Genomic DNA, 26,584 nt, shown 5'->3' on the forward strand with positions numbered 1-26,584 from the left:
GTTTGGAATTCTATACTGCTCGAACATCCAGCCTGCACTTGTGTGAAATGTGTCACTTTATTTTTCCGTACGGTGTGGGTGAATTCACGGATTTCAAACTCCAGCCGCAATCAAACTATTAAAAGTGCGGATTTGAGAATCTCACCCGTGTCCGGTCCATAGATCTTACGGATTGAATTTCACCCGCAATTTTACGGACGAATACGGATAAAATTCGCGGTTCCGGACTTTTTGCTCACCCCTAAAAAAAAATCGTTCTTACTAAGCTAAACAACGGTTCAGCCCAGATGTGTTGAGCCCAACCTAAGTAATATAGTATTTCGTAGAGCTCAAGAAGTTGGCAACAGAAAGGAATACACAACAGATACACACACACTTTTCCCAAATCACACCATCTGTGAGCTCATTCTGTGTTTTTAGGGTTTCATCAACAGAGGCATAAGCAATAATCTACTAGTAAAATATCTACCATCGGAAATGAGTGCATCATCATTGAACTCTCCTGAGGTTCTCCAACTTATTGAGGTACTGTTACCATATCTCTTTTTACTTCAGTTTTAGGGTTTTATGACTTAGTAGTCGTCCCTGATATGATTTCTTTTTTTTCAAGGATTTCGTTTTTTGTGGGTTTTGAGTTTTATCTTGTTTGGTATCGTGGGTTGTCATCGGTTCAGCTTTTTGTAGATAATTCTAAGGTATTTAAGAGTTGATTGTGATAATTCCCCAAAGAGGCAAAACTCATATTTTTGGTGTTATCTTTAATTCCCGAGAGAATAACAGAATTCCTAACTGCAGCATGAAATTTAATTTGTAAGTCACCAATTAAAGGGTTAGTCATTCAGTGAATTGAACAACAATGGTTTTTGTGGTTCAGGACATTGCTGTGTAGTCATCCTGCAGCAATGAGTATGTCCCCTTTGTAAGAGTAGACTCTAAACAGAAATTCAAAACTAGGAGTATAAATCAAATGCGTCACTAAGGGTATTTTGAAATTGTTATCGTTGTTTGTCGTGTGAAGTGGGCAGGCTTGTTGTCAATCTTGTTTGAAAGAAAACTGTATGCCCATACTGTTGTTAAGTTCTAATGTCGTGGAGAGTAGCAATTTAAGGTTTAGTCTTTCAGTAAAATGAGCTACAAAGCTTTATTGTGGTTCAGGCCATTACAGTGTAATCATCCCACAAGGTGAGATTATGTCCCCTCCCTTTTATCTCTAGACAAAGGTTGGAGAGGAGTATAAACCAATTATATATCAGTGGATGGATCTTGGCGATGTCCTCACCAAGGATATTTTGAAATCTTGAGTGTTTTTTTTTGGCATATCCAACTGCACATTGAATCTGACGTGGTTATTTGTTGTCAATTTTGCTAAGGCATTTGGAACTTGTTAGTGTGCTAATGAACTTTACTTGATATGATTCAGCAATTTAAGGTTTAGTCTTCCAGTAAATTGAATTACAATAGTTTTTGTGGTTAATGCCATTACTGTGCAATAGTGCCACAAAGGTGATTAGTCCCCATTTTACCTGTACAAATAGTCTCTAAACTTCGGTCGGATATTTGGAGAAGGTATAAATTGTTTATATCTAATCTTGGTGGTGTTCTTGTGTAGGCTATTATCTATATTAAATTCGTTGATGTTATTTTCTCTAAGAAAGTGCTGGTTGGATCATCTGATTAGATATTTGTTGTTTGTTTCGGTAAGACCATTATGAAAGCGGTAGTATTAATTGCTGTATGAATGTGCAGGTTGAATTTGATTGCTTTACTTGTTGTCAATTTTGTGAACCTGTAAACAGTATCTTTATCGGAAGAACCTCATACTTAGAATGTTTGTATTTTGTCAATTTAATCTCATCGGTAAATCATTTAGGTTTGTGTCGGTAAATCTTTTAGGTTTGTGTTTGAATGTTGTTTAAACCTCTAATGCACGCCATTGATAATCATTACCAATTAGATTTACGTTGAAACTTAGAATATATTCAATTTTTTGTTATTTTTCTAATGCAGAAGGTGTCTGTAAGTAAATGGCTAGGTCATGCAGTCATTGAAATTGTTATATTCAATTTTTTGTTATTTTTCTACTGCAGAATGGTGTCTGTAAGTAAATGGCTAGGTCATGCAGTCATTGAAAATTGTTAGATTGTATCGAAACATGGAATTCATTCATTTATTTTTGTTGTTATTTTGCTAATGTAGAGTGGTGTCTGTAAGTAAGTGAGGTAATAGTTCCATGTAATGTTATGATCTTTCCTTGGTACTCCTTGATTTGGGAATCATACTGATGTTATACTTATTTTGTGTATCCAGCAAGAAAAACAAAGGGCTATGGTGAATGAGATGGTCGCAAAGCTTACAAACACCTGTTGGGACAAGTGCGTCACTAGTACCCCCGGTAGCAAGTTCAGCTCGAGTGAATCTAGCTGCATTGCTAGCTGTGCTCAGCGTTACTTGGACACGAGTATGCTCATTATGAAGCGCTTCCAGAATATGCAGCAATGACTAATATTTTTGTAATGTTCAGCGTTTAGTATGAACAATCACCTCAGTAAAGCGCTTCTGCCATATTACGTAATTAGTTGCGCAAACACAAAAAAACCATGGGAGTATTTTTCTCTTGGATGTTATTGGTTACTTTCAAATTGAAACTTTACTGAAGATGCATATATTGGATATGTTACTCCTATCTTCTTTTTCCTTGTTTGATTTCTTAGTTGTTTTTGTCTTGTATACATGAAATCTGTTCAGATCGTAACACTGTATTCGACATCGACTTCATTTCACTATTGATGAATTTATACATCTGTGCTTTTTAGTTGATTGGATCTATAAGTTGCTCCGGTTATGCTTAGAAACAGGCAGGTGTAAGATCCCAATTGAAACCAGAGGGCCTCATAGGCAGCAAGTTTATTTGGGCTCTAGTTCTTCGTTTCTAATAGCGTTTTTTTTTTGTTACCAAAAAAAGATCAGTGGCAGTTTTTAACAACCAAACTGCTATTGCTTTTTACTGATTTTTTGAACATTTTCCTTCGTAAAACTCTTTGAAGACACTGTCTTTACCTTAATAACACGTTAGTTCAGATTCAGAGTGGGGGATCCCTATCCTTATTTATTGTGCTCCCTCCTGCTCTCTTCTCTGCTGGGTGAGAGCAGCATTAATGGCGAAAGACATGAATTTAGTAGTAATAAATTGCTTTCGTTCTTATCACTGCATCAGTTTCTTCTTCAGACCACATTTAATGTCTATAGCTCATCTGTCCACACCTCCCTATCCTCTCCCCCCAATCTCTGCAAATCCAATTAATGTCTGCACTAACGCTCTCTGACTTTGGTCCTCAAAAAATTATTTTAGGATATTTTTTTGAAAAATAGTATCTGAAATTGTAGAAGAAGACCCGAAACAAAGAGTAGTGTAATAATGATGTAGCAAAACAAATTACCACATTTGATATGAGTTATGGTTATGGACTCAAAACAAAAGGTGATTAGTATAATCTGGTTCTTTTTCTTCTTCTTTTCTTCATAACTGTAAGTTGCTCAGCTTTCTGCTAGCTTCTTGTACTTCTTGTTCAGTGTGTTGGGTGGTGACAGTAGTTTTAGTAGCTGAAACTGGAGAAGAAGATGAGACTTCTTGAATCCTAACTGGTTTTGAAGCATTTGATGATAATGATGTGGGCATCATTGGCGGTGGGGCAGCACAAACTGGAACCACTGATCTAATGTTAACTGATGGAGCCATGTTATGTGAGTGATGAAATCCAAAGGTGTTGATATGTCTAGGGTAAGAAAATGTCGTCTGCGCCATGCACCTTGCAAGAGATGGTCTAATCGAAGGAGGAGGAGGCAGAGCTGGGACATAACCAATGCTTCTGATATGGGTTTGGTTTGTAGTTGTTCTTCTATCAGGCATTGGATTGTTAATTAGCTGAGGATAAGTATACATTTGGTAATTTGGGTTAGGCTTTGAATTTGCTTGATTAAGAAGGTCCTTCTCAATGGGTTTTTTCTCGTTGACAAATGATTTCCCATGAAGCCATTCTTCTTCATCTTGTTGATGTTCTTGTATGGGAACTGAGACTTCTTGTTTCTTGACTTGAAGATTGGTTTTAACTTGTACGGGAATTGATTTGTTGGTTGTGAGCAGAGACGGGTTTTCTGTTGGCCTTACCGTTGTTGGACGAAGAGGAGCAAAGACCCTGTTCTGATATTGGCTTGGATGGAAATCTGATGACATAGCTATAGACCTCCACTGCTGATATAACATTGAATTCTCACTAGAAGTGCCATATCTACATTTGCTGTTGTTAACGCTAAATCCTGAAACTATTCCTTTTCTCGCTTGATTCACAATCCTTTGTTTTCCTTGCTTAGTTTCATCTTTAGGACTATACTTTGACAGAACTCTTGCAACAACTACTCTTTCTTGTTCTTCATTATTATCAGTGTTTGTCAGTGACGACGAGGAAAAACTCAAACTTGGCACTGCACAAATAACAACCAGAGCCATGTTTATTTAGCAAAACAAAAGCCAAACAGTAAAATTAAAAACAAAATATTCAAACTGAGAAAACCCTTACTCTGTTTCAAAGTACACCAAGCAGCCAATGCAGCATTTTTCTCAGCTTGTTTCTTAGTTTTTGCTGGTTCCCCTTTGAAAAGCATACCGGCAACTTCAACAGTACTACTGAAAACAGGTAAATGATCTGGACCTGATCTCACTGTAGTGTAAGTTGGTAGATTAAGTCCAGCTCTATGAGCTGTTTCTTGAAGTAAGTTCTTGTACACTCCAGTTTCATCCTATAAAAGAAAATTAAATGTGCGATACTACTTAAGAACATGCACGTACGCTGCAACAATATGAGTTTTCAAATGTAAAATTTTGTTTATAATACTTACAATGACTTTGGCAGTTAAAGATCTTGAAGGACCTCTAATGGAAAGAGTATTAAGAGCTACCTCAGCAGCAGAATGTTCAGCTTGTCTAAGTGTTGTACAATTACATGGTCCTTCAAATACTTCCCCATTGAAGTTTACTGATGCTTTGAATCTCGGTGCATGATCAGGTCCTTCACGTACACATGTGTATGAAGGTAGATTAAAACAGCTTCTTTGTGCTAGTTCTTGCAACTGATTCTTGTACATACCTCCGGAGGAATTTAAAGAAAAGAAGTAAACAACCCCACTTGCTAAATCAAACTAGATTTCTCACTTCTCACATGGGTTTTAGCATTTGATGAGGAAAGCTCTTGCAGAGAATTAGAAATTCAACTTATATTTCTGATTATTTTTTTTATATTGAGAGAAGAAATTGGATTCCTTGGCTCTGTTTAAAGCACGCTTTCCGAATGCAGCACAGTTTTCCACCATTTTTAGTGAGGAGAGAGAGAACCACTGAACCAAAGTCATCAATGGCAGCATTAATGGTGTTGTTGTGTATAAAAGCTAAAGTTCTTTTCATTCTTTATTATTTTATCTTTTTGTTTGCATGTTTTTGTCGATGAGAAAATTTGCTGTTTAGTCCACAAAACCCGATCCGGGTTAATATATAGTCCAGCGGGATAAAATATTTGCTGGCTGGTCCAACAAAGTTTCAAAAAGCATAAAATTACCAAGGTAACCCTAATAACACGCGTGTCACAAGAAGAGAAGAAAACACGCTACAAAAAAAATCATCTTTCTTCTTGTTTTCATCGACATTTCATTCTTCTTCTTCATCAGTTTTTCAGTCTTCTCCAGAGAAAAGAAAATCAAAACCCTAAATTCAAAAAAACAACAATCAAAAATCAAACAAGTTACGGAAAATTTGAAAAATCGTGTGGATCTTAGATACTCTTGAAGAAACTAATGTTAATGAAGAAAATTTTATTGATGCTGATTATGATATGGGTTTATATATAATTAAGGTATGTTTTAAGTTTTTCAATTTCAATTTTACATCAAAACTAGGGTTTTTTCAGTTTCAAGTTTTTCTTGAAGAAATTGGTGCTAATCGAAAAATTAATGTTTTCAATCTCCTATTAACATCAATTCGTTGGTGCAATGCATATCAATATATATTGTAATTATCATAACAGATTTTGAAGCTATTTAACAGGTATTTGTTGTAATTTTTTTGATCTTCTTCAAGTTTTATTTCTTAGGGTTCGTACTTTTTTTGTAAATTTTTGTTACAAAATTACTAATTTTATTGTTACTGCTATGAATTTGGGGTTTTTGTCTGTGTAGTGGAATATTGGAAGTTTCACAAAAAAAATTCAAGTTTGGCATATATAAATTTAGGAGTTTTCAGATTTTTTCTAAACCCTTAGTTCATGCTTGAATACATATAAATATGTAGTAAGGGAAAGAGTGATTAGTTGATGATATGTACTGTATAAAATCCTAGCATAGTATATGCTTGGACATATCGAAATGTGCTTAGGAAAAAGTGATTCGTTGATGTAGTACATGTCAATATGTATCCTTGAATACCAAAGAAATAATATGCAGTATGTGTTAATACAATACATAGAAATATGTATTGTATTGTTGAATACAAGTAGAATTCATCAGCGCTACATATCAATATGTATTGTCGAATACTTGGATTGCATATGCATCAGGTACATATCAATATGTATTGTCGAATACTGATGGATATGTAGTGTTGTTGAACAGATACTTTTGAAGTACACATACATCAGTACATATCACCATGTACTTGATGTATTCTTCTTACTTTGTTTTCAACCAACTCTCATTACCTTAAAGTGTCAATATGTATTGTTTAGATATATATGGATAGTTAATTAGTGTTTCGTGTATAATCTAATAGTACATATTGGCATGTACAACCCTCTTTTATGCTTGGATATGCATTGGTACATATCATTATGTAGATTAATGTTGTTTGTATGATTTAATATTACATATTGGCATGTATTATGTAGAACATATTGACATGTACTGTGTAAAAAACCTCTTTATGCTTGAATATATATCAATACATATTGACATTCACTGTGTAAAAAACCTCTTTTATGCATGAACAAACATCAGTACATATTGATAGGTACTACTGAATACTCAGATTACATATCAGTATGCGAGAACTTTACAAGCTAGTGACTCTTGTCAATCCAGCAAAAGAAGAAAGATCCATCAGTACATATTTATATGTACTACTGGATACTCAGATTACATATGTATTACCTTGCTAAAGAAAAAAAAACTCTTTGTTATTTTGCTCAGGAAAAAAATTGTTGCATTAGAATTATGTCTTCATACATTTCTGTTAAAGTAATGTGCTTGTTGTTATGGATCATACGATATACCTGTGAATGAACTATAATTTTATTATTTATACATGATCATGATATTAAACTCTGACCACCTTTTTGAACTACAACACCTGCAAGAAGATGGCACCAAAGGAGATTTAGGAAGCTTATGCAAAATGCCATGGGAACGAAAGATGTGAGACTAGATGTCTGTCGCACAAACAAATCTGGGAAAAGGGTATCCCAAGAGGATTTAGTGCAAAAAGAAGAGCTATACTCACTTGTCACTATAGCAGGTTTGAAAGTTTGGGCACTTAGGTTTGAAAGAACTGATGATTTGACTTATTGTTGAAGAACTGTGTTTATTTTTTATAGCTATTAGGAGGACTGAAAGAAAGTTTTGAGAACATTAAGATTTTAGTACTTTTAGATTGTTTTTTTTTTTTTGATTGGGTTCCTAGTTTTGTTTGCAGGAAGATGACAACATCTTTTTGGATAAAATGTACGCACTTTTTTGTTCATTATGTCTACAATGAAGTTTGCAGTTATAATGTCAAGTATTTGTCAAGTAATATCAAGTCTGTTTTATTGTATAACATGCACTTCATCACTATATACCAGGGATATAAAAAAAATTAAACGTAAATAGAACTCTCAAGAATGCTAGAAAATCAACACAATGAAAATCTTGTATAGTTTAGCTATTAATTTGGATTGTTTACAGATATTGTACTCTCTCATGAATGAACAAGTAAGATACAGAGATATCATCCCTTTTGAGATGCGAAAATCAACTCCATCCAACGATTTATGTTGATGTTTCTGGTTTTCTTCTTCTTTGCAATTCTAATATTTTGTATAATTCTGCAGTACATATCGATATGTACTGAGTAAAACCATAGTACATATCAATATGTACCGAGTATCAGAACTAGTGAAAGACCGACATTAGAAACTATGGATCTCCATTTTCCAAGGACGTCATTGTGCAACTTCTGCAGGAATGATGAGAGTGCAATAAATTCCCCCATACTGTTAAGTGCACTATCGACATGAGTCGCTTTTGCAAAGAAATGAGGGAGAATGTTGATGCAGTCCGGAGACTACTAGATAGAACAAATTCTGCAGTAGATATTTATGTCCACAAATTTTGCGAGTCTTTCATTCCTATAAATAAACTGTGCATTTATCTGAGACATAACATGAGTTCTGCGGGCATCTGACGACGGAACAACATCCACAATGCTTCCATCTGTTATGACCACAGGTCGCAGATTCCTTGTTCTTACTACCACCACCATTCCTGCCACCCCATACTTGGATATATTCAGTAAATTCAGCTGCAAAAACAAAACAATATCTAAATAAATTGACCAGGTAACTTTAAAAAATAGATGTCTTTCTAATGGTCACTCTCATATAGGTTCATAGATATTGTAAGATATAACCCCTATAATAGGCAGAAATTCATATATTTGAAATCAATTTTTGAACAAAATCCCAAAAAAAATAATTAAATCAAAACAGAAAATTGCAGCACGTGTACACATGTATTGAAGATATTGAAATATACTGAGTAAAACAAACTAGATACCAACTGCATATTAGTAAAAACATAATCAGTTTAGTGTTACTTATAGATACATAGAAACTATATGAAAAATCTAATTCAAGACAAACATGATGCATAGAACCAAAGACAGTTTCCAAAGTGTGACCAAAAATAAAGGGTAAAATGAAACTATATTTAGTTCTGGAATCAAAATTGTCAAGCAGTGTGCAAGGGTTTAAGCTAGAATACCCTTAGAGTTTGAGAGGTTAATGGTCTAAATACTCACAGTAGCACTTGGAAGGATGTACATGGTATCACATCATTCTATTGAGAGAGCATGCATTATTTTAGCAAAAATGGATACTTATAACATATCAGACAACACAAATTTATAGGACACAAAGAGTCAAAGCTTAGCATTGACACCGGTACATATCGATATGTACTGGGTAAAACATGGTACATATTGATATATATCTGTTAGAGTCTACAACACCACCCTTTAGCTTCTTTTTCTTCTATTGGTTCTTTTTTTTTCTGCAATTACAAACTGCGTTAGACCCAAATTTGTACCACATTATAAGCAAAAATTTGCAAACTTCTTTAAGCTGATGAATCTCATATGATATAGCAGAATAATTTTACAACGCTGAAAACTCAGGAAGGCTACTAAAAAATATGGTAAATCAGTTAAATCTCTTTAACAAGTGGTTTCAGTTCAATAACCTACAACCTTAATATTTTTGAGAATAATCACTCTACCACTAATTCAAATGAATATCAAAGTACATATATACATGTACTAAAGACAACAAGCTTTTGTGCACCAGTTGTTTCTAAGTTCGGCTCTACTACCACCTGCCCAATCATCAAAAAATTCTTCCATTGAACATGTATATTGCTTCTACCCACTCACCAGTTAAACCCCCACATTCCTACTAAGGAAAATCCTATGAAACTCAATTTCAGGTAAACATAACCTCAATGATACGACTGCCTATTATACATCAAGGTAAATATAACCCCCATCTTCCTAATAACAATAATACAAAATCATTAGTTTCATTTCCTTAAAGGTTCATAGCTGCTATAAGATATAAGCATAAATTCATGTTTGTAAACAATTTTTCAACAAAAACCCAAAATTTTCAAAATTAAAACAAAAAATTGCAGTACGTATGAATATGTACCGAAGAAAATAAGAAACGAAAGCCTAGTAGATATTGATATGTTCTGAGTAAACACCTAGTAGATATCGGTATGTACTTAGTAAAAACTAGTAAATATTACATTACATATATACATGTACTGGGGAAAACAAAAATATCTACAGAATTGACAAAACACAATAGTAAAAACCTAGTAGATATCTAGTTTGGAGGTTGAAATGACTGACAAACTTTCCAAGTGAGAATATTATATTCAGTACATACACATATGTATCATTTGATCATACATACGAATGCACATGTCTGGATCTGAAGGAGAAAATCTCAATTAGTTTTTTTTTACTTATTCATATAAGAACTGCTAAAAGCAACTCTTTCGGAACCAAAATCCACTACAAGCAAAATATAAAAATATACACATGAAAATGCACAGAGATTCTCAAATTAACAAATCCAAGCATAACAAAATCATTTAAAAAAAATTCTTCACATCCACTAACTTGGACAAGATAAACATATTTTAAATGAATGGCTACAAAAACCAAAATGGACAAACTCGGACAATTGCACTGAAAAAAACAACAACCATTATACATATCATTGTGTTATTCTCAAAGTCGTAAATGCATCAAACTAGCAAATAATGATCATAAATAGGATTCATATGTTTGCATGTCATTAATTACGAAGTAAAAAAAACCCATCGGAACCCAATTGAACATAAGAGTCTGAAATTTAACTGTAAATGAAAATTTTGAAAAAAAAAATTTGAAAATTGAAGAAGAAGGTGATCAAAACAGAGGAAATGAAAAGATTATTACCTGAGATAATAAGGGAATTCATCGAAAGTAACATTACTATGTTTTCCATCAATAATATGTCTTCGCGGATCTTGTTGGATCTGTTCAAATGATATAGTATTAGTGGAAGAAGACAAATTTGATGAACTAACTAAAAAATTAAAAAATTTACACAAAATCTATGAGAACGTTTAGAACAAATCTCTGCTCTAATTTCAAATCAGATAAATGAACCAAAAAAAAAATCAATTTTGATTTTTTTATAAATCCTAAAATGAAATTTCTAGAACAATTCATTTTGAAACAACAATATACCTGAAATCAAAATTTGAGAGATTAGTGGAGGGCTTAGCTTTTTCAATGTTGTTGATGAGATTTTCTGATTTTTTCAGTGAGAAATTTTCCTCATTTCATACCCCGGAGGTTTCTTCAAGAGCTACAGAGAAAGTAAAATAGAATTTGGTTATGCATCTTATTCTACGGAAGGGTAGTTTTGGCTTTTGAAAAATGCAATTTATATCACTCGCACATGAATAGGACTAGAAGATAAGTTTTCTGGTCCAAAAATATGTTTTTGGACCAGCGGATAGTTTTTTTCTCGTGGTGGACTACACAATAATCGGTCTTGAGTTTTTTGGATTAACTAGTAATTCCTAGTTTGTCGATTTGGATTTTGGACTTGTGATTTTGGGCTGTTTTTTGTTTTCATTTATATAAATGTATGGGCCAAGTTTGACATGAATGTTAATTGACTCGCTAACTCTTGTAGTAACTAAAGTTTTTTTTTTTTTTCATTTATTTTGACCTTTTCTTTCGTTAACTGAATTTCATTAAAGATCTTATTTGATGTAATATAGCAATTCAAGTTTTTTATTTCTTTTTTATGAGAACCCATATAACATTTCCGTAGGTGATGCTTTTCATATACTTTCCGAAATTTTGATAAGTGCATAATATACATATTTATACCAGTCCGCGAGTTATAACCCTAGAGGTGTCACCATCCTTCCACAAAAAACCTATCAAAACAAAAGTAACACAAAAACCCCATCAAAACAAAAGTAACACAAAAACTCCAAATTTAAATGTTGGTTTCATCAAATTTTATTTTGGTTTCATCAAATTTAAATGTTGAAACTAACATTTAAATTTGGGGTTTTTGTATCAATTTTTAAAAATTTGGGGGTTTTGTATCAATTTTATTTACGGTGGAGTTTTAATGGATCCCAACATTTGAGTGGGGGTTTTTGTACCACAAGTTTGGTCACCTTGGGTTTTTATGACTAGTTTTGTATTTATACTGTCAAATCTATGCTTATATTAGTTATTATTCTTGCATATTAGTTGCTATTATGTTTGTTTTCTATCGTACGCCTTGTATTAGATAAATCATCCCCAAAAGAATGAAAATAGCGAGAACAAAGCTCCAACCATCTAAGTGTTTAGAAACCAAGAAAAGTGGAAGAAATGCTACGAAAAGAAAGCATTGAATTTTAAGAATCCTAGTTACAAAAAAGTCTTAAAATACAGGAGTGCTTATCATCGTTTCAGATATAATTGAATGGTTGAGGTCATTCCGAGTTCGGACGAAGAAATTATGAGCAAAACGGTGAAACCAACTTTGACTTCGTATCTGTTGGGATTGCGCAGAAAGCTAAAGAAGAGTCGCATTTTGGGTTGCCATGGACGGGAAAAATAATATTTTTGTTGTTTTTGAGGAGGTTAGTCTCCTAGTTGGATAAGGATGAAGAGTAGGTAGAAAAGTTTGAGGAGGTTAGGTTTTCTAGCTGAAATAGACATCCATAGGAGGTTACAAAAGTCTATATAAAAGGGAGCTTTGGAACAGCTTCTCTACACGTAAGAGGGCATATTTTGGTTTACCCCTTTGTATGGGGGAAGTGAGATATTTTATCTTGTTATTCTCTTTTATTCTTTTGTTGTATATTTTTCATGGGTTTTAATAACCCCGTGAGTAGCTGATTCTTCTATTGGTTGGATATGTAATGGGAATCAATCTGGCTGGTTAGTTTTAATTTTCATTATCTCTTTTTATCGTTCATGTTTTACTACGTATATCAATTATGTTATTGTGTTCAAGCAATATGATTGGTTGTTTAGTTTAGAAACATAGTCATAAAACTTACCATCATCATAGTATGCGATATAGTTGGAACTCTTACCTGAGTTAGTCTGATTTTCTTTGGGAATGCAAGACATCTTGTTGACTAGGTCGTGATACCCAACTATTATCTTGTTCATGTCGTCAAGTTGAACCGTTTCCCTTGAAGATTTCCTCTTAAAATTCCTTATAGGAACAAAGGTACTTTTAAGAACCCATTTATCTGAGATTGGAAGACATCTTGTTGACTAGGTCGTGATACCAAACTATCATCTTGTTCATGTTATCAGATGAACTGTTTCTCTTGAAAATTTCTCCTTAAAAATTCCTTGTTGGAAAAAAGGTATTTTAAGAACTCATGTCTTGGAAGGAAGATTCTTCCAATTTCTCTTAGGGTGATTTGTGTAACTACTCGTTTATTATTCGAGTGAGCCGAGCTGATAACCAGATATGTTTTATTAACAGTCAATATTCTTGAACCAAGAGGTTTAGAATTTCGAATATCAGTCACACTCTTGAGAATAAGATTCAGTGTATCCTGAAGATTATTGATTCGCTAGTTCTCCAATCTGAACTTGTACTTTTTTCAAAAGTGTCCTTCTGATTTACCAAAGTAGCAGAGTTTCTGAGTCGTTTTAGTATTAGAATTACAAGAGATTACTTGTTATCAAGGAAAACAAATTTTTCTTTGCCAGAAAAAGAACTGTTTATCCCTTGAGTGAGTAGGTATACTGTGAGCACATCCTTCTGGTAGAGGAGCTGTCAAAATACTTTTACGAGAGAAATTCTTGAAATAGACGATCTTTTCCTCAAGTTCCTTAATTTTTGTAGAAGCCAATGATAAGGAAATACATTACGATTCACTGACAGAATGACCGCTAAGAGTTGGAGGACCATCTTGCAGACGTTTTAAATCAAAGGCTCCTTCCTCTGATCTTAATACGAGGTCACTTATTTTCTTTTCTAGCAAAGCATTATTCTCTTTTAAGATTTTGATTCGTGAATCTCTTTCATTAGTCTTAATAATAAGGGTATTGACCCTTTTTTTTCTTCAGCCTTAGGACTTTAGAAGACTGAAGTTTTATATGCTTAATGATTTCATCACCTTCTTTGGATGCTTTCTTTCAAATTTTGAGTCAGACTCACCAGTAAGATAAGATAGAAGAGATAAATATTGTTATGACTTCTTCCGTTAATAGAATTATTTATGGGAACAAAATGTTATTCATCTATTTCGAAGCATGAAAAAGATAAAGACTCATTAAGAATCCATAAACATGATGTTTTTGCTACCTGATGATATGTCAACAAATATAATATTTTTGCCACAAATTCCAGATCACTACAAACAAAGACTTACTCAGTCTTTTCTATGCTTGCCTCCTCTAATACCAATCAAAATGGAGAGGGTACATAATACACCACCAACTTTTTCGATCATGAACTCATAAGGACAATTTCTTGTACAATATGTAAATATAGATCAATTGGAAAACATCCTTGTACCTGATTGTAAAACAAGGCTAATGGTAGGATTATAAAGAGTACTTACAATGACTGTAAGTGCACAGTGCCAATTGTGTAAGGTGCAAATACAGGTTGATCCTCAGGGACAAGGTGGGTGTAAATTGAAACCAAAGTCTTACTACAACTGATTCAGAGAGTAACTAAAAGGGGTTTGTTTGTGTCGATAAGACAAATTTGTTTGGTGATATATGAAATATGAAAGCCAAATGTGAGGTAACATGCAAGAACAGATTGTAAACAATTATATGAGAGGCACCAGGGTGGTTGAATCCACCTCCTAATCCTATGATAAGGTAATACTTACTCAAGTTATATTCTTATTCTCTTCAGGCAAGACTACAATGAGTGATTTATCAGTTAATATCCCTAACTCACCCCAAGTATAAGCTGTCTTCTTAAAGTATAACCTATCACAAGCTCATTTGGTTCATTAGCTAACTATCAATCCTAAATCAATTGAACCACAGATCTTCTTCCAGAGAGATCTCTAATGGATGATTTATCAACCAATGTCACTAACTCACCCCTAGTATTAGTTGTCTTCTTACAGTACAACTAATCACATGCTACTTCGATCAACCAGCTAACAAATCATTCCTATATCCATACAACAAGAATAATAACATGAACATGAATTAACTTAACATATGACTAAGGGTTTCATCTAAACCCTAGCAAATGAAATTAAAACATACCGAATATGATTAAAACACAATTTATATTATGAAAACTAGCAATTGATCCCACTCCATTCGGGTTCCTTCTTACAGATAAATAGTCCCCTATTTATACACAAAAACTCTTTAATCCTTCTCAATTCGACAATTAATAATAACCCAACTCACCAAAAATACTCCACTGACTTTCTCTGCCTCCAATTTCTCTGCAACATCATTAAATCGATGTTCCCCCAATTGTACAACTAACCCTAACTCTACCTCTCAAATCTTATCTTCTAGGGTTACGGTTCTTGATAAGAATAGAGATAAGATATAGAGAGATGGAGAATTAGGAGTTAATGGTGGTGAAGTTGTGCTCAGTGTACGAAGGAGAAGCGGTAATGGAGTTAATGGAGGAAGATGAAAGTGGTGTTGGTACTGCAGATGGAAGAGAAGATAAATGAATTTGGTTGGTTTCTGTTCGATGGGAGGAGAAAATAATAGGAAGCTTTGGTGTTGAGCAGTTGTATCCAGTTTGATGTATCGGATAGAGATGGCCCTTAGATGATAAGAAGTTGTTTTAGATCCGACGGCTCAGGCGAAAACGAGTTTGGATCTTGGGTTCTCTACCAAGCCCACTGCTCGGTTTAGGTTTTGCAAACAGATTGTGGGAGAGTTGCATGCGGATTGCGGATGTTCTTTACGCGATATTCCTCCGCGCTTCACGGCTTTCTCGCGGGAGCTTTGTGTTGTCTCTCTTCCGTAGTTGCTAGCCACCATTTCTCTGCTCTTTTGGCTTCTTTATTCATCCAAGCTTTATTTAGTACCTAAAAACACAAAATTAATTAGTACAAGTATTTATTCTTGAAAACCAAGAAAATACAGAATTTGGGATAATATATGATTTTAAAGCGCAAAAGATGAGTTAATTGCCAATAAAAAGATGTAGAAATATGCAATATTTGGCACTCATCAGTCAACCTAGTATGTACCCAAAATGTACATGAAACAAATTCCAACAAGATAAAGTCTTGTAATCTATATCTCAAGACACGAATTCATCAGAACAAGTCTTATAGATTTTATACAATTTGGAGCATAAAACCTATTTAGGTTGATTAACGTACTACTTGTGATATTCAAATTACAAAAGATAAAAAACATGGTGTAGAAAAGAAATAACACGAGACACCAGAAATTTTGTTAATGAGAAAAAATACAATCTTGTAGAGAAACCTCGAGACCTCGCTCACCTTGAATACCATGCTATATTAAACTGCTAAAAACACTATCCTACTACCAGAATTTGGATTGCAATGTGGTTCAGATCCAATCAAATCGCCAAGAAATTCAGCTTCAATCGTAATCCATATGTCCCGAGGATCTCGCATTACCTTACGCACTTGATTAACCTAGTTGGCGTCCTTTATAGGTTTAGGAGTTGCTTCAGCGTAGTGAATACTTTTAACTATGTGCCTCTAACAGATAGTCTATTGAACACCTCAACAATTAGGATAACTTACTCTAGTTAAAAGTTTATAGAGATTCCTAACCGATTATACCTCACAAGATCAATATAATAACAAATATGAAATTTATGGAATACAAAGTCTGGTACGAAGAGAATTTTTTATTTCTATCAATTTTATTACCTGATCGATAGTTCTTGAATTGTCGTATATCAGAAAATACAAACCCCATAATAGACAAGAACTGTGATGACCAAGCTAAGATGCCAGATATCAATAACTATCAGGTACAATTAATCTAATTAGGCTTCAAGAATCCCTTAATGAATACTTCAAAATTCATAAACTAATAGAGTTTCTCTAAGAAAGCTAGGTCTTCAGAGGACAACTCTAGCCGCAAATAGGACATATTGTTCCATGATTGAGATTATAGTATGCAGAGAGTCCCCTATTTATAATAATGAACAAGGATAGGTGTAGCTTATAATCAAAGCTAAGTTCATGAACTAGTTTCCATGTTTACAAATGATTTTGATATCAAGTAAGGTCAACTTATCAATATAGATTGATCATGTAAATATATGAGAAGTTTTCCTTGAACTAAAAATTAGAATATGAACCCGCATACTTATCGATATAAGCTCTGTGCAATAAAAGGTTAGCCCAAGAATATTAGTTAAGTTGTCCGTGAACCATCAAGAAATAATGAAGTTCGATAACACATGAAACCAAAATCAATTCGTGAACTGAACAAGAAAGTTCATGAACTATTTTTCGTCTCGTAGTTCAAGAACTTTTTATATCAATAAGTTCGCGAATTGTCCACAATAGTATCCGGGAACCACTTAAAATCGACCTGTTTGCGTACTTGCTGAATCAGAAATTCTTATACTTGAGGATTCAAAAGTGTCCATGGACATCTCAAAATCAACCAGTTCGAGAACTGACCACATCTATTCGTGAACATGAGTTAATAAGAGATTTATTAATCAAGTATATTATCAATAAACTCAAAGTTTTTGTACCGATCAAATCAGTCCGCGAACACGAATGTAACTTGGAGCCTCATATGATTTTTTTTTACACAAATTTGATATATTAAATTGTTTTCAATTATGAGTTTCTTACGCGATTCTGATATACTAAACAATTAATTATTTTCAACCTGTTATGCCATAAGTTCTGTAGAATTTCCATTGCTTGAATTTATATTTCAAGATTTATCAATTACTAGGTTGAACACCAAATTTATTCTTTGAAGTTTTCCTCATAATACTAAAGTCAAACGATATTGTCTCAGCAGATAGAATGGTAGAAAATATGAGTAAATCGGACAGTCACTTTGTTGATGAAGTCGGCGTGGATATCTTCGTTGTTCTCCAGTCTTCAATCTTCAAGGGTCAATCGGTGAATTATGATACTTAGATGAAATGCTTTATTCCTATTCCATACTAAATTTAGTAGACTATACGTCAAGATATAGTTTTGATCAACTAAATTTTACAACCAGCTTGACATATCAAAACTTGTGAATTTGATCGATTTATGCTCTAACAGTTTTTTTCAGGTCATATGTTCTTGTTGTGTCTACTGTGTCGATGAATGATCTTCCCCATATGACGTTTAATTTTCTTTGTCCGATATTTTTTTTGTATGGGAAAGTAGGCATAGATTTAGATTTCCAACTTGGAAACTATAAGGTAATATTCTCGCTTTAGCTCGTGTTGGTAGTTGAGTACCTGCTAGACTGTGGCTTCCCTTTGTCCTTCCAAATTGTCCAAACTTTCGAGGACGAGGCCAGCATTCAAATTCTTATTGTATGCGCTTCAGTTCTTCTATTTCAGAATATAACTAAAAACGAGCTCGAAGGTTCATATGGAAACTAGAATCGAACTTCCGAGCTCGTTTTTAATCGTATTCTAATATAAATTAGCTTTAGATCAAAACAAAAAAGTTTTATTAGATTGTCACTAGTTTTGAGATAATATCATTCTCATATTTTGGTTTAGTATGATCGTTTGATTGATATATCTTACATTCAAAAAATTGACTGAAAGTTTGTTAACTACCAAAAATTACATACAAACATCTACTTGTATACTCATTTTGTATGTGAGGGTGCATGCGCATGTTAACATTTCAAGCAAGAGTCAGTATCACGCAAGAACCTAGAACTTTTCTTTTCTTGACTTCTCAAAATATTGTTCATTGACTTTAAGCTTCCAAAACCATATTTATTCAACATCATAAACACTACAATCATTTACAGATGCATACCAACAACAACAAAAAATCTTTATCAAACTAGAAAAGTATAACCCTTATTTATGTTAACTTGGTCAAACGAGGAAGAAATAAAAAATCAATGTGTTGTGTAACAAACATGGGCATGGAAAGTTCACTTTTATAGGTTACGTCTAAATTTAACCTTTCGTTAATGTCTTATATTTATCACTTGCATATCCTCGTTAACAAACTGACGTATGGAAAAGTTCGGGATAGAAAATATAAGAGTACTATTCACATTCGTAAAACGTAAAGTCAGTCCACAATTCTTGATTCGATAATAATACAAAACAAAGTTAATCCGTGTATAATTCATTTTACATATACGAATTCGGCACAAAAAATTCAACTAAAACTAGTATATTGTTATAGGGCCTGTGGCCCATGGATGTGCGGTCCACTAGATGAATAGGTCTTCCCTTTCTTGTATATAAGATAACATTATATGTATGTAATAGATTGATGTCTCTTTATCAATACCAAGTTCTTCTCCTTCTCCACTTCTTGCTTTAACTTAATTGTTACTCCATAACGTTATCATGCACGATGCTATACCACGGTGCTATATCAGATTGATTGATTTTTTTTTCTACACGGATTAACGTCAAGCTAATGTGGAAATTCCTGGAATGAAATCAGCTAAGTTGGATCTACTTTCCCCTAATTTTTTTTCTTTTCCCTATTTTGATTTCGGCATAATGCCCAATATAATGGTGACTCTCTGCATCAGCTAAGTTTGATCTAATGCAATTTTTTTTATATATGCATATTTCTGTGCATCGTGAACTGATCTAATGTAAAAAAAATTTATATGCATATGTCTATGCAAATCCATTCATCAAATAATTATATTTTATAATAATAATTTTTCTGAATTCCCGTCTGTGTATGTTGTTTGGGTTTCCATTGGAGCGTTTGATTTTAATCCGCCGCCTTGAGTCCCTTCGAGAATCTGAGGAGAAGGAACGAGTTCTTTGCGAAACAATCTGTTCGTGTTCCATCCAACTCGGTCCCGTTCTTGGTCGGCGATCCAACTCGGTCTCGTTCCGGCCCGCTGATCCGACTCGGTGATCCAACTCGGACCGGTTCCAGCAGGTGTGACTGTGTCCTGTTGTGACTCCATCCCGGTTTTGGGCCGTGCGCGACCAAGTCTTTTCCGGTTTTGTGTATATTCAATGGGAACCAAAGTTTGAGGTATGCAACTAATATGGGTTTGTACATTCAATACCTTTTGGGATTATTTATTTGTTCTTTTTTTTTAGAACATACCTAGTTTTGTTTATTTGTGTCTTAAGATAAGTCAATATCATATAAATAGTCAATTTAATTATGATTGTTGATCATTAAGAGTGTTGGCTTTAGTGTTATTTTATTTTCTTGAATATGATATTGGCTATCTTTTGTTTAATTGGTTGTACCAACTCAATTCCAATGTATTTATTTGAGGTTTGAAGTACTTGAGCACCATTATTGTGTACTTGATATTTTCTTCCCAAATTTGAAATGTTCCGTGGGATGCAATCCACTGGCTCGACTATTAAGAGTCGGTATTTTCAAAAGATATGTTGCAAATAAAATCACATGTATTCTAATTTTTGTAGAAGAACTCACAAAAGAAGATATGAGTCAGAAAATTTCCATTTCTCTACTTCATCCATGATACTAACGAACTAGTATATGTTGAAGTATGACAACAAGGGAACTACCTTTAGTAATCTATTCAACCTAAAGTAATTGGTTGACAGTGTAGTGAGATTCTCTTGGCCTGTTGAGATAAAGAAATTTCTCAAATTAAGCTAAATATAGCCAAATTGAAAATGGAAAGAACCCCGAAGTAATAAGTGTCAGACGTAATGACTCATATAAAGCATGTGAAAAGGGACATATATATCATGAGACAAAGATGTATTTTTTTCCCCAGTAGTAATGGCACCAAAGTACAGGTATCAACAAAATATGGGATGAAGCTAAGATGTAATTCTAGCTCCCATCATAAATGAAAGAGTTGGAATTGCACCTGGTCATAGGTGTTGATATATACAATGTGTGTGTATCATAATAGCAACCAATTTTCACATCAACTTTAATGGCAACAATAACTTTGTCGGGCCAATTGACTATCTTATTCAGTTGAACTAGATCCAATATCTGCACCTATGGAATGAAAACACGAGACATAAATTCTCCAAAGCACTTGAGATATATTGGGTGAAACATAATATATATTCAGTCTAAAGTACTTGAGTTGAATCCCACTTTTATTACCACACCACTTATCAAAACTCTCAAGACCCAAATGTCTAACTCATATTTGTTTTCCTTCCACTAGCTTAAGGAATTTAAACTAGTTGTTGAACTATTTCCTTATAATGTGACTACGAGGATTGGATCATCGAGCGCAACACTGCTAAAAAAAAATCGTTTTCAAGATTGAACAAAGACGTCACAAAATCTCTATATGTACCGAGAGATAATCACACCTTGTTAAATTCCAAAGAATATCATGTGAAACCTGACTGTGATGATAATGTAATTGATTGCATCTTTTATAGTCACTAATGTATTTGGAAGGAAACATACTTTAGAGAGACTAATGAGTCAATTTAGTGAAATGTAAATCACTATATTATTAATTTGGATTATTGAATCCATATTGACTCCGACGATGAAATATTGGAAATTGACTCATACAGACTTTGACATAACCATAAAGGCACTTTGGTTGTGACATGATGTTTCGTTTTGAAAGGACTCATACGTACATCGCTGTGTTTGAGTGGACGAGACAACGGCAAAAAGATTGACAGAATGCGAAGTAACGAAATATCTCTCAATAAGTGTTTTCTAAAGTACCAGATGCACAACCCCCTCCTCCCTCCCATTATGATTTTAAGTAAGAGAGCATATCACTCATTTTACAAAGTCTTCAGTAAAATAGGATTGAGAACAACCTAAGATGTAAATGGTAAACAATCCATATTATAAAGATAACAAGGTGAAATTTAGAAAAATATTCATGCAGAATGCGGACCATTAAAGTGACTTATGGCTTTGATGAATGTTTTGACATTTTGGACTAGTTATAGTTCCCAAGAAATTTGCGTTTAAAAACTCCTAGCACATATTACACAATACAAAGTGTAAAGGCTCACCACCCTTATTAATGCTAGAGAATTTACATCAAAAGGACTTGATGAATATTGCATGTTTAATAGGATCAATATAGAGCATCTTATACCCAATGTTCTCGCAGAGGCTACCACCAAAGGTTACAGATGGTGCCTAAGGAATAGGTTATGCGTACCAACCTATCTTTTATTGCTTTGGGGATATGCAATATTACACACATCTTACTTAATTCGTTTTTAGAACCCAATATTAGTCAACCTTTTTGTGTACCAGTTGGTAACTGGATTTAAGCCTGACATTCATGTTCTTACGCATTTTTGGTTGAACTATATATGTGCCATTACGACTCCACATCGTACTATGATGGGTCTTCAAAACTGTTAAGTAGTTATGTTGGAAATGAGTTCCAACAATTATCCGCATTTTAAACCTTTTAGAAGGAGGTCTCTTACCGCTAGATTTGCGGGTTATCACTTTAGTGAGACAGTCTTCCCGTCGTTAGGGGGAGATAAGAAAAACTATTTTCTAGGGGAACGACAGGAATTGTCGTGGTGTGTTCCCACTGTGTCTCATATTGATTCTTGTACTCCACAAATGTAAATGTGAAGTGACAAAGAATAATCGATTTTCAGAATGTACATTGATGTCGCTAAAGTGATAAGATCACACATACCAGCTGCAAATATTCCTGCAAGGTTAGAAATCCTCAGTATGGGGTACACCATAGACTAAGGTGTTGCAAACTACACTTGGTGAAAGTGTAGTTGAGGCCGTGGCTCCATAAAGGAAGATGGAGAGACCACCAGGTTCGATCAATGCTCACCCTAGAAAGAAAGTAGGTGAGTTAGGCACAAATTGTTTATATCATCAGAAATCATCTCATAAGATTGTCTCTGAATATGTCCATGAATCAAACTGGAGGACGCTCCAAAGTATATGATTCCAGAGAACAATGACATCCCAAGTGGATTATGAGAATGCACACGAGTCACTGGAAAGATCATGCGAGCATATTGATGATTAATTATATATACATTTGCTTAAGGAAATAAAGCAAGATGAGATCGAACCAAGATCCTTGTTGCTTAATTCAACGAAGAGCGTATTTGGCATATACAATACAGGTAGAACTTGGTTCTTTGACAAATATACAGGTATTTGGTGTGGTAGTGCTAACCAACCAAGTGTAAAGCCTATTGGACATACATGATTAATTTGTCACAAAGCATAATGAGAAGAAAGCAGTCTTAAACTATAAAGACTCGCCTTGTGGCGCGAGGTTTCTCACAAAGCCCTGGAATTGTCCTCTTGTAATAAACGTTATATCGTTCCTCTACTTAGTTAGCTTGGTAATTTGAAAAGGACTTGAAATGCAGCATATTTATGTAGTTATTATGTATCTCTGAAAGAATCAAGAGATAGAAGATATTTGCAAAAGTGCATGATGGCATTTTGCTTCCCAAGTCGAATGACTCTAAACCACGGAGTGTGTTTGCAATTACACTGGAACACTCACTTATTGATTTAAACAATCAAGCAGATTTGGTATACCCGTCTAAGTGACTATTTCATTGGGAAAGGATAAACAAGTAAGGTTTCATGCCATGCGTATTAAATAAGTTCCTGATTCAGAATTATAGCTACTTATGTCTACGGTATGAACATGATAAGTACTCTTAATGAAATAAGAGATCCTACAAGCTATTTAAAATCTGAATTTGAGATGAAAATCCTGGGAAATCTCGATCTTATCTATGTTCTGAACTACAAGATCGAGCTTGTGGTATATTGTTCCACCAGTTTGCATATGTCCATTGTCAGGCAATTTAACAAAGACATGCATCCTGATAGCACTCCCATGATTAGTCGAGGTTCAAATGTAAGTAAGTGACCATTTCGTCTAAAGGAAGATGACGAAGATGTGTTAGGAGATGAAATTTCCATATCTAAGTACAATAGACTCATTTTTGTACTTAGTATAATAATATACTCGATAAAATTTTGCATCCTCAGGGACCTTGTTAGCTAGATATAGCTCACGCCAACGCAACGTCTTTGGAATGGTACAATGAATGTAATCATGTACTTAAAAGTAACCATTGACATGAGTTTGTTTTATCCCTCCAAAGACATAAAAAGGAATGCTAAAGGTACTGCAATCCAAAGGTTGTTGATTATGAAGGAACAATAATCTCTTCTCCAACGAAAGTAATCAGGGGGATATATGGTAGACTATTTTCTAAGTCATTACCGATATTCATTTTCGAAAAGTACATGACTAAGGGAACTGTCTGGAACAACTCTGAAAGTAATCAGGGGGAGATTCCGACATCAGGGGAAGGGGATCCAAGGATATGATGTCGACATGATTTACTTCTAAATTGAAGCTGTGTTGTACTCTTTTTCCCTTCGATCGAGAATAGTTTTTCCCAAAGGGTTTTGTTACTCGACAAGGTTTTTAGCGAGACAATACTAAAATCATCAAGTATGTTGAACGTTGAAGAAATAAAGATCGCGTTGATATTATTGAAAATATCTGAATCAAAGAAATGAAACACGATAGTCCGTTAAGCAACGTAACTTCCAGAATCGACAACAAGGTTTTATAAACATCCAAGTCACCAAAGTAAAGTGTGATAAACTCCTTTTGACTGCATTAGACTAATGAAAGTTGTCTGACATCAGGGGGAGCATCTAATGGTGTGTTGAGCTCTTTTCCTTCACATGGTTTTGTTGATCGGCAAAGTTTTTAATGAGACAACAACAAACACCTGGAAGTAATTTCCCAACTAAGGTGTAGATGGGGAAAAACTATTTGATGGTTTTTTAAGGAATTGAGGAGACGAACGTACGGAGGAGACTCCTCGAACCGAGCGAAATATTAAACCTCACACGGATGGACCGCTGCAAAGGGGGTGCTTTAGATTCGAGAGATCAATCTGTAGTACTCCGGCCTAAATCAAGACAATGACCGTTCCAGAGTAAATTCGGTCACAAGAGAGGATGGGTTGATCTGTAGGAGGGAAGCTGGGAAATGTGTGGAATCAATGGTAATCAAAGATTGTGGGTGTGTGAATTATGAATATGATAAGCTATGAATGATTGAAATTGCTCAATTGAGAGTAGTTGCTCAATTGATGAGTTGATGATCTAGTGTTGTCGATGAGACGTGAGATTGATGATACTGTTGATGCCGATGATTCAATCATGATTCAGAGACTTATTTATATTGCTGGAATTTTAGACACCATGACCCCATGAAGTGTGACAGTTGATGGAATCAAGGAGTGGGGAAGTGGAGATCGTGTTTGAAACCAGTTGCTTAACGTGTGGAGACTTGGTCGATTTTCCACCCACTACCTCGTGAATTCCTTCAACTTATTGCACGACTTGCTCACATTCCATCGTGTGTTTGAACACACGTGCCGTAGACCGCCATACCAAAACCCTAAGTGATATCCCCCCAAAGTGACGTGATTGACGTCTCGTGGTATGTTAGTCAATTGATGACTTCGTGGTTTGATGGGACGATGAGTCCATGTAGTTGCTGAGTTGAACATGATGTTCTGAAACTCATGAGTTGAACATGTCATGAGACAGAGGTATAGTTCTTACGATGAAGTGAGCAAGTATTGCTCATTCGATGGATCGTTGAATATTGATTGTTGAACCAATATTCCTTGGTTTGAGAAAATATTTATCATCTGAGCAAGTGTTGCTCATGTGATGAATTGTTGAATATTTGATCGTCTGAGTATGTGTTGCTCATCTGATGGATTATTGGCAGCGTACCAAAAATATTAATTAGAATACTGGTCGTTGAACCGAGCGTAATTAATAAAATTAAAGACCACGAGGCCATCGTAAAATTATTAAGGTTGGAATCTGGAATGATGATCCTTGGATTCAGAAACCCTAATTTGATCAATTGATGATCAATTCATGGTTCGTCAGAAGTTTAACCATAGGACGAAGGAGGGAGCGACTATATGGGACCGTGGATCAACCATGTAGTGTCCATATGCTCACGTGAGCAAATATGAAGAACTTCTGAAGAGTTGACGATTTGTTGGTGGAAGAATGATTAAATGCTGGCTTAATCATTTATTCAAAAATGCTCGTCTGAGCCTTAGGTGAGAAAACCTAATTAATTATGACGAGGCGAGGGATCGACCATGGAGTCATGAAACTGGTTCTGGGTTGTCACGTGACCGCCTGACGATCACTTCATGAAAATCCAAAGTGTTTGGAAGAGTTTTGGACCTAATACGAGCAATTGTGCAAATTAAGTCAAAACTGTGAAAATTGATGGGACCGGCTTCCGTAAGCCAAAGAGCCAATCTTGGTCGGTCAAGATAGCGTGCTCGTGTCCCCAAGGCGTCCGCGTCTCAGTCCTGAGAATTTTGATATTTTCTGGCGTGCAATTGTGCATCCATTCGAGAAAATATGCCAAAATTAGGGTTCGACGAAACTGAGGAAAACACCATGAGATGATGAAAAATAATTATAAAATAAGGAATGAGGAGGCGTGGGACCGCCGTGGTCAAGGCATGGTCGGCCGGTCGTGATCATGGTCCCGTGGTGCCTTTTCCTTAATTTTATAATATTTTGATGATTT

General features: G+C 34.6%; 1 protein-coding gene and 2 long non-coding RNA genes across 3 annotated transcripts; 1 reads left to right on the plus strand and 2 right to left on the minus strand.

The window, feature by feature from the left end:
* Positions 1–337: 337 nt before the first annotated feature.
* On the plus strand, positions 338–2,694 carry LOC113281405. Its single transcript, XR_003326102.1, has 2 exons — positions 338–525; positions 2,308–2,694. It is a non-coding gene; the product is annotated as an uncharacterized LOC113281405 (long non-coding RNA).
* A 122-nt stretch (positions 2,695–2,816) lies between these two features.
* Positions 2,817–5,380, minus strand: LOC113281404 (double-stranded RNA-binding protein 3-like). Its single transcript, XM_026530130.1, has 3 exons — positions 4,894–5,380; positions 4,575–4,794; positions 2,817–4,479 (listed from the first exon to the last, which is right to left on the minus strand). Exons 1-3 carry the CDS (start codon positions 5,137–5,139, stop codon positions 3,518–3,520), a joined length of 1,428 nt encoding a protein of 475 aa, XP_026385915.1. The 5' UTR covers positions 5,140–5,380; the 3' UTR covers positions 2,817–3,517.
* Positions 5,381–7,952: 2,572 nt separating this feature from the next.
* Positions 7,953–11,404, minus strand: LOC113277369. Its single transcript, XR_003324880.1, has 3 exons — positions 11,093–11,404; positions 10,799–10,878; positions 7,953–8,596 (listed from the first exon to the last, which is right to left on the minus strand). It is a non-coding gene; the product is annotated as an uncharacterized LOC113277369 (long non-coding RNA).
* Between the last annotated feature and the right edge of the window lie 15,180 nt (positions 11,405–26,584).

Source organism: Papaver somniferum, chromosome 5 (genome assembly GCF_003573695.1).
Source record: "Papaver somniferum cultivar HN1 chromosome 5, ASM357369v1, whole genome shotgun sequence".
NCBI lineage: Eukaryota > Viridiplantae > Streptophyta > Magnoliopsida > Ranunculales > Papaveraceae > Papaver > Papaver somniferum.

Excerpts from the sequence above, each read along its gene's own strand:
- LOC113281404 (XM_026530130.1), bottom strand. The coding sequence starts at position 5,139 with ATGTACAAGAATCAGTTGCAAGAACTAGCACAAAGAAGCTGTTTTAAT. Across the intron at positions 4,795-4,893 it reads CTTTAACTGCCAAAGTCATT|GATGAAACTGGAGTGTACAA; the intron begins GTAAGTATTATA and ends TTTCTTTTATAG. Across the intron at positions 4,480-4,574 it reads TTGGTGTACTTTGAAACAGA|TGCCAAGTTTGAGTTTTTCC; the intron begins GTAAGGGTTTTC and ends TTATTTGTGCAG.